This window comes from Drosophila suzukii, chromosome 2R (genome assembly GCF_043229965.1).
Source record: "Drosophila suzukii chromosome 2R, CBGP_Dsuzu_IsoJpt1.0, whole genome shotgun sequence".
NCBI lineage: Eukaryota > Metazoa > Arthropoda > Insecta > Diptera > Drosophilidae > Drosophila > Drosophila suzukii.
Window position 1 is genome coordinate 1,522,569 of NC_092081.1, and position 18,500 is coordinate 1,541,068.

Sequence of the window (18,500 nt, forward strand, 5' to 3'; positions counted from 1 at the left end):
TAAAATAAAATTAAGCTGTGAATACACTGAGGAAAAAAACAGGAACAACAGTTAGAACCAAACAATAGAAGATATTTCCTTTGTAGAGTAGAAACTTATCTATGGAATCAACAATGAAATTTCTCTACATTTTATATATATTAAGACCCCTTATTAAAACTTAAGATTACCTCATACTATCCGCACCCAATAATTATATCTGTTTATGGAGAACGAACTATTGGTATTTTTTTTAGGGTAATTAGATATCGATAGTATACATAGCCCCTTCTTATTCCCTTCGGCTATTGACATTTGCAATTGTATTCCACTTATGTCTTTTCCCAATGGGGAAAAGGGAGTAACCCGCCCTGGCAACATAGGCCTGAAATTTAATTTGGATTATTAAAATGAATTTAAACGAAACCATGGAGTAATTATTTAATTAATTTCTTGATTAATAATAATAGACAAGTAGCAGATCTGGATTAGGAAGACCTCCACCCCCCAAAGCCGACAAGCTAGAGCCGGATACTATAGCGTGCCCCGCGAGGACAGATCTGTGTAAAATACTGTGCTACATAAGGTTGCACGTTACAATATGATCATATCCACGGTTTTACACCACGCTGCGGCATCGGCCCAGGCACATCAGGATTAAACAAAGGCAATGTCACCGAAATATTTTGCGAGGCTGCAGCCGATGTTGTTCGCACATTATTCAGCAACCTTAGGAAGTTTGGGTTTTGTGTCTCTAAAATCGCCTGCAACGCCAGAATGTTCTTGTGGCGATGGGGATCCCACTTCTGATGTCGGAGATAGGGGTCTCTTCGCCGCTTCGCGAGTTGATTTATCCGTCATGATTTTCCTTTCACTTGGGTTTTCTTACTAAGATCCGCAGCGAGTCGCAATTGCTTTTGTTGCCCGTTCGAAGGTTTTCGAAAGAATGAAATCTAAACACTTTTCTTCTCTGGACAACTCTATCGTGTCCTTGTCATTCTGTAGTCACTTGTCATTCTTTTAACTCATTCTCTACTCCCCTTAATTTCACTCTCCTTGTTGCAACAACAATTGCGCCACACTCGGCTAAGGTGAGTTCCAAACTAGCCACGCTTTTAAACCCTTAAGTGGTATTAGAAGGTCACACTTCTTTATCTTTACTCTTTATTTGTGTTGACAGGTTTCTCTCCGTTACATTGGTTTTATTTTACATTAAATATTAATATTATTAATTCTCTCGACATATTTATATTTATGTGCATTAGGGTGGGTCGCTTTGTGTGGGCTCAAAAAAGTGGTAAATCGTGGAGGGGAACGTAAACCTAGCAATGTTACCAAAGAAACAATGTCTCAAAACAATGACCCTCCGCACTTGCAATAGATATCAGATACCCGATATTCAGCTAAGTGTGCTGGGAGCACTCAGGTAGTGTGAAGGAGACAGAGGTATAAAAGTAGCAAAGCGTCTGTTTCGAACATTGCACACTTTATTTGATTATAACGGTTTAATGAATGGCCCGAATTGAACCTATTTTGGACACAGTTGGACATTGATAATCAAAACAAAATATCATTTAAATCATTAAAAAAAAAAATTCAAAAATGTGCTCAAGAATCGACATGCCAAATTCCAACTTTCTAGCTTTTTTAGTTTCCGAGATCTTAGCGTTCATCCGGACGGACAGACAGAAGCGGACATGTCTAGATCGACTCGTCTGGCGATCCTAATCAGGAATATATATAGTTTATAAGGTCGGAATAATACATTTCAGTAAAAATTTCTAGCATGAAAACTTTGTGGGCGTGGCAACCTAATTTAATTTTCGGATACTTGCTAATTTTTTCGCCAAATTGAAAAAAAAATCAAAAAGAAAACGCCAGTGTCTATGGCATCGACTATAAGATACCCGTTACCCAGCTAAATGGGGTTAGAGAAAGCGTGGCACATTGCTGAAATAAACTTGCGCTGCGTAATAATCTCAAGAATCTGCATGCCTAATCCAAACTTTCTAGCTGTTGTAGTTTCCGAGATCACAGCGTTTGTACGGAAGAACAGACAGACGGACATAGCTAGATCGACTTGGCTAGTGACTTAGCCTACCATTTTTTAATAGATTTACCATCAGCTTTGTCTAAAAATATGAGAAATATTTAAAAAAGTAGAAGAAATTTAAAATTGTTGTTTTCGGTGACTATTTAGTTTAGTTGTAAAACTTATAAAGAAAGAGGGAGAACGCTATAGTCGAGTACTTCGACTATCATATACCCGTTACTCAGCTAAAAGGACCAAAGGGAAATGGAGATATGCAAGCAGTAAAGCGAGATTGAAATGCGCCACCTACCGGCGATAGATCGGCTTAAGCGTTATGGGCGTTAGAGTGGGCGTGCCAAATTTTTTTTGGATCAATCGATAGGTATTGACAAGACTAATACATTTCATTTATAATATTTTCTCTAGCGTGAAAATTGTGGGCACCACTGGTTTGTGGGCGTTAAAGTGGGCGTGGCATATTCTCGTAACAAACTTGTTAATCGATAGGTATTGATGGGGACAATTAAAATTTTTATTCTAGCATCAAAACTGTACTGCACGTACTTTTTGTGCGTTCTTTTTGCGGTCCCCGACTGAGAGCCCGTCTACTTTGCATCCGTTACACTTGGCTCTGCCGACGACGCTTGATGCTCTGCAGACGTCGCAGTCGACTTCGTGATGATTGGGTGCTTGTGCTCAATTGTGTAACTGCAGGGTTGTCCAATTTTATAAAAACTGTATTTATATTGAATTATTAAGCTTCGATGCAGCATGCTTCTGCAAGTAGTTATGTTGTAATAACGTGATTTATCCAAGATGGAAAAAAACAATGGAGGTATCCCGCAGCGCAGCCAAAGCAAGTTAATACGCTAGTTTTCAATTTAATGTAAGTTTTTTACTCAATCAAATGTTAAAAGCCGCATCTGTGGTGTAAACAGTTTTTTGAAATCGGAGGGTTGAGCTAAGCGGAAGTTCACCCCTCTATTTATCATATACTTCTAGGAAAAAAAGGTATGTTGTAACAGGTGGAAGGAAGCTTTTCTGACCCTATAAGGTATATACATACATATGTATAATATTGATCAGGATCACTAGGCGAATAAAACTAGCCATGTTCGTCTGCCCGTCCGGAAACTATGTATAAAAGACCGAAAATTGGAATTAAATGTCCTCGATGGACCGCGATTCCTTAAGAATTCGCGTGACCATCGATGACCAACTTTTGAGTTTGAAGAACCATGGACCGCGATCTATGAAAAGGTCGTGATAGCAGACAAATTTTATCTAAATCTGTAAAGCATTAAATAATACACTATCTAATTCGTATGTTTTTTTTTATTTAATCCTTAACATTTTTCCTGTTCAATTTTTTTTTTTAATTTATGCCTAGTTAATTATTAATTATTAATAATTACATGAACATATTTGATGTATGTTTAAAAAAAAATAAAAATAAAAATTCAATACTTACTTACTTACTTACTTTGAAATTCGATTACAAGAAAACCATGGCAGACCGCGCCTTTATTTCTTTATGTAAATTCTTAAGAATTCGCGGTCCGTCGAGGATAATTTTTTCGCGAATTGTGAGGGTGAGGACTGTAATCTAGAGTATGACCACATTTTTTTTGGAAATGAAATTATTACTGATTTTTAAAAAATGTCATACATTTATTCACCATGACAAATGTGACACGGTGAAGGAAATATTCTCTATTTTCATAGGGGACATCTCATTCTGATTTTCACGATTGATTTACCGTGTGGCGTGTCACGAGGTGACGGCCCATACGGAAAGTACGTATAAGGCACACGTGAAAACAGGCCAGACTTCGTAAAATTTGTATATGAACAGTCACGAGTAAAAAAGCAGACATCCCATACAAATGACTTTATGAAGTGCTACGCGTGCATCACTCGTGACAGCTGACACTTCACCTGTGATTCATCAGTTGATTCACGCGTTAAAGTTTACTGAAATGAAATAGTATCGTAAATACCTATCGATTGACCCAAAAAAAGTTTGCCACGCCTACTCTAACGCCTAAATCTGTCTACTGCCCACATAACCATATATTGAGATCGGAGGTAGGTGGCGCATTTCAATCTCGCTTTACTGCTTGCATATCTCCATTTCCCTTTGGTCCATTTAGCTGAGTAACGGGTATCCCATAGTCGAGGTACTCGTATATAGCGTCCTCCCTTTTTTTATTTTGTGTTACGTCCGTTACGTCCAGCTAGAGACCAAACTTTTGGCGGAAAAATTTTTCTGGCGCAGCGACATGTGAATGCCGTAAGATTTTAGAAGAATTATTGTATTTCGAAAAAAACAACTAATATTGTTTTATTTTTATATTTTTCAATCATAGTAAAATTAAGTTTATTAAATTTACCAATCATGTTATGTTTTGGAATTATAGATTACTATATCAATGTAATTTTAATATTAACATTCTTAAAAAATTCATATTGTGTTTTTACTCAAGAAGTAAAAATGTTATAGCCCGATTAGTTTCGCTTTGGAAAGGGTATAGGAGCAGTGGCACGCGCCAACAGCGAAAATAAAACAAAAGAAATGAAGTAAAGGGGTGAGAAGACTTGGTGCATTCTGTTTGAGTTATTAAAAGAGAAGCAGGCTATTTGAATCGTGCGCAGAGAAACACATTGATTTTGTTAGTGATATTTTGAAAACAAAAGCCAGGTAAATGTTACATTAAGTTTAAGATGTTGTCCAATGACCTTAGTTTAACGTACGTAAATTTTTAAGCCTAGTGCTTACATCGACGAAAACCGCGAGCTAGCCATAGCAGTAGCTGAGAGGAAAACACGCGGCCATCGCTTTTCGTCGGATCTGTTTTTCAGCGCAGTACTCAGATGAGCTAAGGAAATACCAGAAAAAATACCTGATATAGCAAGTGAATTTCAATGAAATGGCCCAAAAAATAAGAAATTTAATCTTTGGCGGTGTTCGTGCAAAAACTGCGTGAAAACTAAAAATAAAAATAGGAAAGAAAACCCAAAAAACGACTGCAGGAGGTCAGTGCAGATGAAAAAAGACGCCTATTCCAAACTGTGGCATATTATTGTGGGACTTCACCGGTAGGAAGCAATACCACAACAGAGCAATCAGGGAAATATGCCAAGTTGGACTTTGCTCGCTATATGGACATCCCTCCGGGCGTATCCTCGCTTACTCCTATGGTTAGCTCGCCTATGGTTAGCTCGTTCGTTGATGTAAGTATTAGGCCTAGCCTAGAAAATTCTAGTTCCGTTAGCTGAAAGTGGCATGAAGAAATGTTTTGTGCCAATTAAAATCCCGTAAAGGGTTATACACAGCTCTAAAAGGTAAATATAAAAATATACAAGTAAAGCACATTTTTTAAACATATACCCTTACATTTTTTTAAGGCCCGATGGTCAAGGATTCAGAGGACCCGGACAAATGTTTAAGGAAGGCGAACTTATTTAAGCCAACTGCAAAGAAACAGGAACACACACTCCTCATCGCAGAAGGAGGCGATAGATGACGCAGGCACTACCATTGCCATGTCACACTCTAAAAGGCCGAAAAGCCAGCTCCACCGGTCCCACACAAACGTGCCCCGGCGGCTGGAGAGTGTTTTGGGTCCTCAGATCCCCCGAAAACCCCCTTGGAGCCCGGAACACCCCTGGAAATCCCTGCACGTGGCCATCGGGCTGAACTCTTGTGCACTAATTACGAAAACTCAGCACGTTTTGTCATCACATGGCCCAGCTTTTGACCCGGCTGTCTGGCAGTTTGGCTGCTGCCTGTTGGCCGTTGGATGTTGCCTGTTGGCCGTTGGCTGTTTTGGCCTGCTCTGGCCTGGCCGCCTTGTTGCCCTGCTGCCTGAGTGGTTAAATGCTGTGCGGAGCTGTGCTGCAGTAATAGCAGCAACAAGGCAACATGCAACGCGACAGTTGCCTACACCCTGGGGAACTTCTCGAAACACGGCGAAAAAATCACTGAAAGTTCCCTGGGACATTGTAATGCTTTGATGTTGACTTCGAGTTTAACATTAAAAACAAACGAAAAACAAATCTTTTTAACAATAATTGTACGTTATTGGAAAACCTAAATAACACAATTTTATAAAAAAATACAATAAATATTAATTTAATATAAATATGTATGTATTTTATTTTATAAAAAAAAGTAAAAAAAAGTAAAAAGTAATACTCTAGTTTACGGTCCTCACCCCCAAAATTCGCGAAAAAATTATCCTCGACGGATTGCGAATTCTTAAGAACTTACATGAAGAAATAAAGGCGCGGTCTGCCATGGTTCTCTTGTAATCGAATTTCAAAGCCTTTTCTACGATTTTCAAAGTTTTGCTATAAAAAACAAGGGATTTTTATCCCATGTCAAAATAATAAGCATTCTAAATAATACGCCAAAAATGTGTAATTGTTTTTGTAGCAGGCCAGGCCCCACAGCCGCTAATTAAATATCCTAGATGGACCGCGATTCCTTAAGAATTCGCGTGACCATCGATGACCAACTTTTCAAAGCGAGTCTGAAGAACCATGGACCGCGATCTATAAAAAGGTCGAGATAGCAGACAAATTTTATCTAAATCTGTAAAGCATTAAATAATACACTTTCTAATTCGTATGGTTTTTTTTTTAATCATTAACATTTCCGGTTCAATTTTTTTTTTTTAATTTATGCCTAATTTTTAATAATTACATGAATATATTTGATGTATGTTTAAAAAAATTTAAAAAAAAAGTTCGTAAAAGTTAATAAAAATCGACCAAAACAAATTTGTCATAAATTTAAAAAAAATCGCGGACATTTTTTTTTTATTTTATGCCTAATTTTTACATACATCAAATCATTTTATCTTTGGATTGTATAAATTGGCTATCGCTGTGAAGATGCCGTGAATTAATGTGGTGTGGGATTTGTGTTTCTTCAGGAAGGAAACTCTTGAAAGTAACGTTGCACGACTCGCACAAAAACATTTTGTAGTTGCGTTTCAAAAATTCAAAAGCCTTCATGATTTTTATAAAAAATCATTTAAAAGAAAATATATTTGTAAAGGAAGTCGTAAATAGGATACTTTATTTTTATAGCAAAACACGTTACTTTAAATTCGATTACAAGAAAACCATGGCAGACCGCGCTTTTATTTCTTCATGTAAATTCTTAAGAACTCGCGGTCCGTCGAAGATAATTTTTTCGCGAATTTTGAGGGTGAAGACCGTAAACTAGAGTATTACCACATTTTTTTTTGGAAATGAAATTATTAATAATTTGTAAAAAATGTCATACATTAATTCACCCATGACAAATGTGACACGGTGAAGAAAATATTCTCTATTTTCATAGGGGACATCTCATCCGACATATTCTGATTTTCACGATTGATTTACCGTGTGGCGTGTCACGAGGTGACGGCCCATACGGAAAGTACGTATAAGGCACACGTGAAACCAGGCCAGACTTCGTAAAATTTGTATATGAACAGTCACGAGTGAAAAAGCAAACATCCCATACAAATGACTTTATGAAGTGTTACGCGTGCATCACTCGTGACATCTGATACTTCACCTGTGATTCACCAGTTGATTCACGCGCTAAAATTGATTTTTGGAACTGAAGGGTATTATCTTTGGTGTACGTATCATATATACATCATATGTGTGTTTTATGACAGTAATATTTCCGGCACTAAAACCCCCCTCCTTCTCTACAGTTCACTGGCATCAACCTGGACCACATGCTCTGTGCAGCGATGTCGGATCCGTTCCAGGGCCCCAACTACCGTCTGTTCGCCTGTTGCCACCAGACTTTGCTGTGTCCGCTGTTGAGCAAGGGCACTGTGCTGCTGTTTGGTCGCCGGTGCAGCCTGAAGGGATCGGGTGACTTACAGGAGGCGAGGAGCGGGGTGGGTCAGAACACGCTGACTCCGACCGAATACGCATCGCATGGAGACGTGACCATGCGGCATCGCTTTAGCAACCAGGAGTCGGCAGACGAAGGTCATCCGCATAACGCGGGCGACTTGGCGTCCCTAGCGGAGTACACTATGCCGACGACCAAGATAGACTAGTAACCAGTAAAGGCGATAGCACTGACAATTGTCTACTGCGTCTATCGTGCCCGTCAATTCACGAACCGCGTAGGGCCCTTTGGCCCACGTTTTGAACCAGCTGCGTAACCAATCGTACTGAGACACGAAGGATTTCTTGTGAGGATTGTGAGCGGAATGTGTTGAACAAAGTCGTGTAGATAATAACAATTAAGGCTAATTTTCCTGCTCATCGAGGTTATACTTCTAAAAAAAAAACACAAATTATATATGTACTTGTTCAAAAGAAATCGATTCTAACTTTTATGAAAAATCAAAAGGTAAAGCACTGCTAGGACTAACAGTAGTGTAGATTTCTAAAGTTGTAAGTCTATGGCAAACAACAAATAAATTAAAAATTCAAATCTGCCGCCAGAAGTTAGGCAACTCTGAGATACGCGGTCGATCTGACAACATACACCAAGTTAACTGTCAGTCGGTGAAGTAACCCGCTTATAGCCCCTGCACTAGTGTTGGGTAAATAATGCTCATTTGGGTGAACATGTTTACTTGTTCTTTTTTTTAAGAGACAACTCACTCATGTTGCTCACTTGTTCAGTTGTTCACTTGCTATCTGGCTCTCTTGCTATCTTGCTCACATGTTCATTTCATACAAAAATGCAGAACAAATGATATTTAAGCCAAATTAAACAGCTAATCAAAAAAGAGCAAAACAAAGCTAGTTAACAAATAAGTGCAAGAGAGCAAAACTGAGCAGGTGAACAAACAATAGCAAGAGATTCTAACTGAGCAAGAGAATGAAAAGGAGCCAGTGAGCAAAAATGAGTGTTTGTGCCTAACCGAAGTAGACACTTCTGGGTCGCACCGCGGGACAAGGGGGTAATGAGCACTTGTCGCTGGCACGGGGACGCTTTGGGACGATCGCGTCGCGGCAATGGTTACGATGGTTACTGCGATGCCGGACCACAGGCGATGCGGAACTTCGCTGAGGTAGAGCTAACGTGGTTAGGTGCTAGTTGAGATAGTGTATTACGAGCCCTATTCCCAGAGGTAGGAAGTAGAACCGCGGAGTTATGAGGTGTGTTGATAACTGACTTATTCTTCATTTGGTACATGTTTATATACTACTTGGAACACGGAAGTTTAGTGTAATGATTAGTGAAGTAAGCTATATTCTAAAGTAGGTCGGGGAATTATGATTATGGTAGCAGTTTGCGTAGTTGACTTTGCGTAGTGGCTGACACTGCAAAATGTGCTGACTGCATTGGCCGGTCAGTGTGCCGTTGAGTCGGTGAGACGGTGAGTTAGTGAGACATATAATATGCTGATCAGCCATTCTCATATGCAGTGGGTGCTACTGAGCGCCTGGTACTGTTCCCAACTTGGCTACAGCTTGACTTGTTGGGTGTGGTCATGTTAAGCACCTTTGGGTACGAACAATGAGCAAGTGAACAAAAAAGAGCAAATAGGAAGGAACATCTTCACTCATTCAGATTATTGAACATTTTTTTTTTTTACGCACTCATGAACAACCCAACAATAATCTGCACAAAACCGCAGTTGCAATTTTAAGCGAATTCTTGTTCACATAAAGAATCACTGAAGAAAATCAAATGCGAAGAAAGAGAACGTAAAAATTCAGTTGCACCAAAAAAAATTGAAAAATAGTATGTGTAACATTTTCAGCGCCAAATGATTATTTCATTGCTAATAGTAAATTGATCATGGATCCATTCTGACAAACGTAGTGAAAGATTAAAAGGGACTGTTGTGGGCCGAGAGTGACGCCACGAGAACTTTCAAAAGTTAGAACCGTTGGACCCTTTTAAGTATTTATAACACCTTCCTCGCAAACGGTTCTTTGACCATATCCATTATGTAAGACACAATTTTGGGAGGTGGATGCGCCTTCAAACGTCGTTTTCTTTAAGCCCAGTACTCAGATCTGATGCAAGTTTTACAAGTCGAAAAATGGAATTCTTTATAGTGTGGCTGAAGTTCTCAAAGACAATTGGAGCAATTTAAAAAAGACTAGTCTGGTGGTGCACAAAGAAATTGAATTAAAAATAAATTGAATGTTTAAAGTTTCCTTGTCGTCTCACGGATGCTTTGCCATCTCCGCTCCATCTGCAGTTCAGCTCCGATTCCCACAATGAAAACATGGGTCTTGAGGGAGCGGGAGCCGAACGCGGAACACGAGCTTGTTCCAACAAGAAGCTTGTACAACAAGAAGTCGCCCAGCATCCTGATAATGGCTCCATCTTTTTTCCTCCCTATAAAAGCCGGCGCGTCCTTCATCGCTGCCAAGTAGCTGGTGGTGGTGCAACCTGAGGGTCAAATCCCACAGTAATGGGCAACAGCTTGGATAACATGCATGAACACACCGAAAGTTTAAATATCTTATTCTTTGCCCGGCGGCTAACAGTGTTCATGGGAATTCACTATCGAAATCTGGTATTGTTATGGTATTTCATAAGCTCATTTGAGTACCGCGGTGAAAAAAGGACCCGAACAAAAGCGACTAGGCGGCTCGGCGTCTCGCTTTTTCCTATGGTTAGTTCGCGGTTTTCGTCGGTGCATAATAAAAATGAGTATTTTGGTGCAACAGCTGCCAGGTCTTGCCAAGCGGAAAATAAGCTAAAGCTTTTTCTTAAAAAAGAAAGCACAGCAATATTTCTTTTCAAGATGAGATCAATTGCTGGGTTCCGAGCAGTTGGAAGGCTCCTTAAGCCTGCACCAACAAAAATTTCTTTATAACGGTGCCATTGTAGGTAAAATGCATTTCCTTCACAAAAAAATTTCGAAACGCCAAGTGCAAAAATAACGTAAGCTCATAAAAATACTGACTATGAGCCCTGAAATACTCAATGGATTTGCGTGTGCGGTCCCATATATCGCTGATGGAAGTTGTAGCGACTAATTTCCCATCTCTTTCTAGCACACGTATGTTTTTTGGTAGAAAATGTCAATGAAGCGGAATCCTCCTCTGTGTGAATAGGCTGTTATTCAAAGCTGTTGCCAAGTAAATGGAAATAGTTGATAAAGCGTTCGATAGATCTTCCGATAGAAATCTGAGCAGTTTCCTGTCTAAATTGGAACTCAGCTGTTCAATGTTTTGGTTTGGCCACGAACTAGTTCGCTCACGCTGACTCACGGCGAGCTAGCACTTGGTGAGTGACGAAGCGCCGCGAATCGAAATCTGCTGTTTGCTAAAGAAAAACGTGCTTAATGTTAAAGTTGCTATTTGCCAATCGACTGACTCGTATAGTCGCTTTTATGCTGTACCTGTGCCGCTGAAGTGCGTTCAGCAACACACCGATCGGGTTGCCTGTGCCCTGCAACGTTGATCGACACATGCGCTCTATAAAAGAGCCCATTTTCGCAAATGATATTAAAATGCTTCTAATTGCCTTAAAAATCGCGGAGAAGACGTTTACATTGCAGATTTTTAAAAGAACAGCTCGTATGTTTGACCCCTAGTGTTGAGTGAACGCCGAAGATGCGCAAAAACGTCAATTAATGTGTGCAACAACGGCACGGCGCAAATAACGTAAGGCCAGGAGGTGCGAATGAAGCGCAAGAAAAAGAAAAATCAATAGGTATAAAAAGGCAGTTTGCTGGTGACCATGTATCGATATACGGTCCAAGCCCAGATCCAAAGCAAAATCACCGCCAGCAGGAGCCAGCCAATAGTCGGCGCTATTAATAAACACAACTTATACCGCTATATCGGGGCGGCTGCTGCTTCGCCTACGCAGATGAAGCGTTGCAAACGCCAAGTTGCGTAATATCCGCAAGCAAGTGTGCAAATCCGAATTCGCGAAAAAAAACAAGCTGACTCGTAATTCGCCGCTAAAGCGTTAGAACAAAGTTCGTGGTTGGAGTCTCCTCTCTAGCGTTCGTGTGTGCGACGGTGTCCGAGCGCCCGTGTGTGCGCTTAGCTCGGTGTAAGTGTAAGTTCTGTGCAACAACAACAATATGGCCGCCGCAACAGATGGCTCTGGATCCGCCAGGGCGGCCGCAGCAGCGGCGTCAACGTCGCCGCGAACAGCATCCAACGGCTGCGGTCTGACCGGCAAACCGCCCGGATCCCCTGCGTCGTCGGCGGCTGCGGCGGAACCGGGCTCTGCGGCAACATCCTCCGCCGGACTGCCCGCCTCCGTCTCTCACTTCTACTACAAGCATGGCCTCTTCCTGTCCAGCTACCCCACGTGCGCCTCCAGCATTGCTTTCATGGCGATTCTGCTTTCGTGGTGAGTGCTGAATGTGCGGACTTGGAAAGATTATATTGCCCCATGGGCGATTGTAATTTTAAAAAGATGTTTTAAAAGTTAACTCATTTGTGAGATCTATGCAGTGTCCTAGTTTTCGCTCGGAAGTGAATTCGTTAGGATTGACGTAATAAAATGTCTCGTGTGTGTTATGGAATTTTCGCAGGGAAATTCCCTTGTGGTGTGAGATAAAACAGCTGATTCCAGCGATAGACTTTAAACCGTTCGATATTGCAATCGCATTCCCTTGCAACTATTTTCCCAGTTTGAACTCAGTTGATGCCGTTAACAGTATAAGCCAGTGGTTTGCAGCAGAGAGGTGCGGCCCCATCCCATGGAATGTGACTTGATACACAGTGCAAGACCAAAAATGTAACCGAAATTTGGACTTCACGTACGGAAAATAATCATCGAAGCTAACTAAAACACAGCACACACAGGAGTCGGCTCCGGCCCTGCAAGCAAATTTATTTATATATTATATTTATTCGCCTGTCCTCCAGAAGTCACTTCTTAGTACATAACTTCTGCGCGATAGAAAGACGACAGTACACATTTTATAAAAACAAAATATACATGTATCGCGTAGAAGTAACTTCTAAGTCAATTCCGGAAGATAGAAAGGCGATAGTATGCATTTTATAAAAACAAAAAGGGTCGGGATCGCAAAGAAGTTACTTCTGAGCGATAGAAAGGCGATAGTACACATTTTACAAAACAAAAAGGGTTGGGGTCGCGAAGAAGTAACTTCCGAGACACTTCTGCGCGACAGAAAGCCGATAGTACACATTTTACAAAAACAAAATTAGAGCGAAAAAACGCGATAAAAAGAGGTCGCGGTAATTTTCTGTTATCCCTTTTTTTGAGTCTTCCTTTTGACTCACGCTGTTATTTTTCGCCAGAGCGTCATTTCATTGCGCGATTTGTCTGTGGACAGTGCGGTTATGTATCAAATTAGTGCGTTTTAAAAATATAGCTTTTGTCTCAAACGACACTTCCAGAAGTGTCGCAGAAGTGACTTCGAGAAGTGTCGCCGAAGTGGCACATTTCTTACCGACGGGAGTCACTTCCGCGATCCGAATGCGATATCGCGGACGATCGTTTTCATCTTCTAGAAGTCACTTAATAGTGCCTCCCGCGATAGAAAACGCTTGCAGGGGGGTGACATGTCAGAAGGCAAAAACACTGCCGCTGTCGCCGTCAGCAGAGAAGTCGGCGCAACGTAGAAACTGTCGACGAAAACGGTGGGGCAAGAAAGAGAGGCAGATATCCGTAGATTTGGCATTCTTTGTCTTATAATGCACGGTCCGATATTTTTTTTTGGGTCTATCAGGTCCGATATTTTTTTTTGGGTCTATCAGGTTATGTTCAGCTAGCGACCAAAATTTAAATGGAAAATTTTGTGTTTGTTAAAGAAATTTAGTCCATTAATATTTATGTAAATATTAAAAAAATTATTATATTGACATCTTTAAAAAATCCGTATTGAGTTTTTAATTAACGGCAAATTGTCAATAGGAAAAAAGTTTGGATATCAAAAGTTGTTCTGCTAACTTGATGCGTATATGTTTCGCCTAAGAAAGGGTTTAGGTCCAGTGGCACTCACCATCAGCAAAAGCAGCAAAGATAAACAATAGAAATCAAGTAAAGGGGTGAAGACTTGACGCATTCTTTTTAAGTTTTCGCAAGGGGAGTGGGCAAATCAATTTATGCGTAGCGAAATCCAATAGTTTTGTAATAAAAAGTTATATCTGATCATAATGACCGAAATTTGTGGAATGGTTTCGGAAGGAATAGGGTCAGTTTATGAACATTTTTGTATTGAATTAGTATTGATCTGGTATTTTTCTGTAAACGTATGGGGAACAAGTTTGGAACGCCTCTGACAAAATGTGTGAACAGAACGTTCTTACTTTTAAACATAACGTTCTTAAATAAAGAACGGTTGGTAAATAATCCTAATTGCCGTAATAAGAAACGTATATATATGTATTATTGTTTTTATATATTTATTAGAAAATTGCCCGTAGCTTTGCCTGCGGAAATAAAGTTTGCAAATGTCCCGAATAGATCACTATATCCCCTACTTGGTTTTGGTGTCTCTATGCCACTTAAATTAAATTTTGGATCTTTTTTTTGTGCTACTAGAGGCATATTCCACAGGAAATATATTTTCTTAAACTCTATTCTTTTATTTTCAAAGGCTTACAATTTCTGTAAGACTTCCCTATAAAGTATTTTTAGAATTCCTTTGGTGCAAATGAATTAAAGAATAAGTTATTTTCCTAGGTTGGATTTATTCAGCACATTTTCTTTGTTTCATCAAATGCCTTTTAATTTGTTTCCATTAGATAAATGTATTTAAATAACAAATAAGCTTTATCAGTGTTTTAAAAGGATTGAAATCGAAAACCGATGGTTTTGTAAATGTGGTATTTTCTACACCGTATACAAAATTCATACTATAGCCTAGTAAAAATCTTATTCTTTGTAGTGTGACCGAAGTTTTCAAAGTTCACCCGCAATGCATGTAGTATGGTCTTACTGTCAAGCAGTTGGGTTTAAAATTTAAATTTAAAAAGGAGGAGTCTGCTGGTAAACAAAGAAATTAAAATAAAAATAAATGGAATGTTCAACGAATGTTTTTATGTATGTAAATTAGTAGTTTAAAGCTTCCTATTCGTCCCACGGATGCTTCGCCATCTTTCCCGCTCCACCGCAGTCCAGCTCCGAGTCTCAATGGGCATATTAGACCTTGAGGAAGTGGGAGCCGGATTGGGAACGGGGTTGATCCACTGATGCTGCAGGAAGTCGCCCAGCATCCTGGCAGTGGCTGGCTATGGCTTCTCCAACTGTTCCTTAGCGGGCGCCCTATTTTCCTCCTCCCTATAGAAGCCAGCGGGTCCTCCAGCTCCGCTTAAGCTGCCAAGTAGCTGGTGGTGGTGGTGTCCGGAGTCCTAGTGGAGAGGTCGTCGGAGATCGTATTACTGGTGGTTCTGCTTAAAAGATACTTCTATTAGTACAACGCGACCAAATTCTTTTGGCCAGATCTTACTTTCCTTGCGAGGACGCGCCCGGCAGGATGTCCATGTAGAGATCGAAGTCCCACTCGGCATGTTCCTTCCCACTGGGATTCTCTAGTGGATCTCCTCCAGCACTTCAACTATTCTGCGAATTTGCCCCTTTTGTGGAATTGCTTCCTGTCGGTGAAATCCCGCAATAAAGGGCATAAGCTTGGATTTGGCGTCCTATTTCATCTGCTCTGACCTTCTGCGTTCGATTTTGGAGTTCTCCTTCCATTTTTAATTTTTAGTTTTCTTACATCGCCTTTGCACGAACACCGCCAAAGATTAAATTTCCTATTCTTTGGGCCGCGGCTAACGGCGTTCATCGAAAATTCACTCGCAAAATCTGGTATTTTTTCTGGTATTTCCTTAGCTCATCTGAGTACCGCGCTGAAAAACAGACCCGACGAAAAGCGTTAGCCGCGTATTTGCCTCTCGCTCACTCCTATGGTTAGCTCGCGGTTTTCGTCGATCTGAGTACTAGGCTTATACGGCGAAATGAAAAAAAGTAGAACCCTCTGCACACAGCCGCTTAAAATAGCGCTTGCGTTTTAAGCGGATTCCTGTTCACATAGAGAATAGCTGAAGCAAACAGCTGATCGGGATAACCAACCGTATCCGCAGGGGGAGAAAGTAAAAATTTAAGTATTTATAAAACCTTCCTCGCATACTGCTCTTTGACTATAACCATTTTTAAGCAAATATTTCGGGAGGTTGATGCGCCTTTAAATGGCTTTTTCTTTAGGTAAATAGTGTACGGTTTAGTGAAACCTATGCTAGGACTGGACAAGGAAAAAAGCTGTAGGTTGGTCTTTGGGTACATATATAATCCTTAAAAAAAACATTGCTATGTTTAAGAGGATACATGTTATATGGTAAGGAATACATATCGAAGGTTTTAATACTAATGTAATCCCTTGCAAACCAACTTCAAATGCCTGAAAATGGTCATCAAATCGTTATACATTAATTTCATTACTTGGTATATATATTAGACTATCCTGAATTATAAAATAGTTTATTCTATATAATTATATTATTTTATTTAAAGTAGAAGCTAAGTGGGAATTACATTTATAACGCATTCCTTTAAAAACTATATCATCTGCCACTTTTTACAGTTAAAGAAATAAATATAATAGACAGTTATGATATTTTTAAAATAGGTCTCTTGCGTTAAGTCTAAAGATTTGGAAAACTCAAAGTAAAACGAAACCATTTTCGTAAAGCTATTGAAAGGGATAAATTTGCTCTTGACATTGAATTGTTGGAATACATTTTCGCGGTTCTGTGTTTTCCCTCAAAGCGCGTACACCATAAATTGCGAAGAGGAACACATTTCCTAATCTCTGTCGCGTAATTCACCAAGAAATTAAGCTTAGTATTCAGGGCTCTGTACAGTTTTGTATACATTGCTTGATATTTCTTAATTAATAATTGTAAATGACTTAAATCTCCTTCTAAAAATCAATAATTGCAATAACGATGTGAAAACTAACCAATGCTTGTTGTTTACAGGTACAAAATGTCCCAAAATAGAGCTGACAAATTTACAAAACATTTATTCACTTGCGGCAATGCTCAAGTTAAAATCAAGCCTGTGATATTCCAATTCACCACAAATATTTCCAATTTCTATTTCTCCAATATGGAAAAGAGACTTCCCACTATTTATGATACTTAAAGGAATAACATCATCTTTAATCAGCGATTGTAATACGTTGCATAATACATATTGGCAAACGCTATCAAATATATGTCATGCATGAGGGCCATGTTATCGGTAACATTGAAGCCAGGTAAACCTTCAAAATCGCAACTATACTTAATTCTTGTTCCTTAAAATCATTCAATTGTAAATCGGATTTATAATTTTCTTTGTTTCTTAAGGCTTTGGTTGATTGTTCTGCATCAAATTGCAGTTCAGAATGAGATCTAGTTCAAGCTCTACCGTATTTAAAGGCATTGAATGACTGCACGTAGCCTTAAACGCTATTGAGACCTAAATTGTCACCTACAATCAAACCTATCACAAAACATTTATACTAATGAAAAAAAATTACTTTATAGCCAAGATATTTTATATCTTTTGCCTGCTTGAAGGCATGAAGGTAAAATATACTTTAATTTGAATAGTACATTTTGTGGAAAACTAATATAAACACTATATGTAAGTTTTGTGCCTTCCTAGAGGATTGTTGATTTAAAAATCATCAATTCAATTTGGACCAAAGCTCTTAAACTTTGTTTTTAAACATCTGTGAACTAGCCAAATTATTTATGGTTTTTTTTTTAAGGGCTATTCGGAATTTTTCAAAATTGGGTTTAAAAGTTTAGGGACTTCAAATATTAATTTAAAAATAAACTTAATATTGGCCGATTTGGAAGATAAGGTTATGATTACCCGAACTCACTTTGTCAGCAATTATTGTTAGAAAAAATGTTCAATACAATTTAAATCTTTATTAATTTCATTTCTGTTTTATGTTTTTTTAATTGCAGTGGATGCTGATAAAAATAAACTCGGTAACATGTTCTGAATTTAAAGAACTTGCTGCCTGGGCATGGAATTTTACTTGGTACAAGTTAAGATATATATGTAACGCTTGTTTTTGTAAAATTTTGATAGTATTGGAAATATTTATGGTTATTAAATCAAGATCTGGAAATTTATTATACCCGTTACTCGTAAAGTAAAAGGGTATACTAGATTCGTCGGAAAGTATGCAAAAGGCAGAAGGAAGCGTTTCCGACCCCATAAAGTATATATATTCTTGATCATGATCACTAGCCTAGTCGATCTAGCCATGTCCGTCTGTCCGTCCGGATGAACGCTGAGATCTCGGAAACTATAAGAGGTAGAGATTTGGCATGCAGATTCCTGAGCTTGTTACGCAGCGCAAGTTTGTTTCAGCAGCGTGCCACGCCCACTCTTACGCCCACAAACCGCCCAAAGCTGTTGCTCCTACAGTTTTGATGCTAGAATTTTAGCTGAAGTGTATTGTTCTCATCAATACCTATCGATTGACCCAAAAAAATCTAACGCCAACAAACCGCCCAAACCTGTGACGCCCACAGTTTTCATGCTAGATAAAAA

The 18,500-nt window shown here is 39.3% G+C and overlaps 2 protein-coding genes and 1 long non-coding RNA gene across 9 annotated transcripts in view; all 3 read left to right on the plus strand.

Annotated features, from left to right (window-relative positions):
• Positions 1-8,476, plus strand: part of LOC108010722 (transmembrane protein 164) — a 63,224-nt gene extending 54,748 nt beyond the window's left edge. For 3 of the 4 annotated variants that reach the window (XM_070994865.1, XM_065863242.2, XM_065863243.2), the window contains one exon: positions 7,732-8,476. In XM_070994865.1, coding sequence (XP_070850966.1) covers positions 7,732-8,088 — 357 coding nt within the window. In that variant the 3' untranslated portion in view covers positions 8,089-8,476. Of the gene's footprint in view, positions 1-7,364; positions 7,419-7,731 lie in introns of those variants that run through there. The other variant, XM_036814328.3, reaches the window with a different exon arrangement.
• LOC139352516 (uncharacterized) lies at positions 626-6,156 on the plus strand. The gene is made up of 2 exons (XR_011603729.1): positions 626-2,948; positions 3,037-6,156. It is a non-coding gene; the product is annotated as an uncharacterized lncRNA (long non-coding RNA).
• Positions 8,477-11,201: 2,725 nt separating the features above from the next.
• The window catches only part of SCAP (SREBP cleavage activating protein), a 51,725-nt gene continuing 44,426 nt past the window's right edge, over positions 11,202-18,500 (plus strand). The window contains exons 1-2 of one of the 4 annotated variants that reach the window (XM_017075643.4): positions 12,184-12,320; positions 17,906-17,982. In XM_017075643.4, the coding sequence (XP_016931132.1) occupies positions 17,909-17,982 (74 nt within the window). In that variant the 5' untranslated portion in view covers positions 12,184-12,320; positions 17,906-17,908. Of the gene's footprint in view, positions 12,321-12,657; positions 12,711-17,149; positions 17,203-17,905; positions 17,983-18,500 lie in introns of those variants that run through there. The other 3 variants (XM_017075641.4, XM_065863241.2, XM_065863240.2) reach the window with 3 other exon arrangements.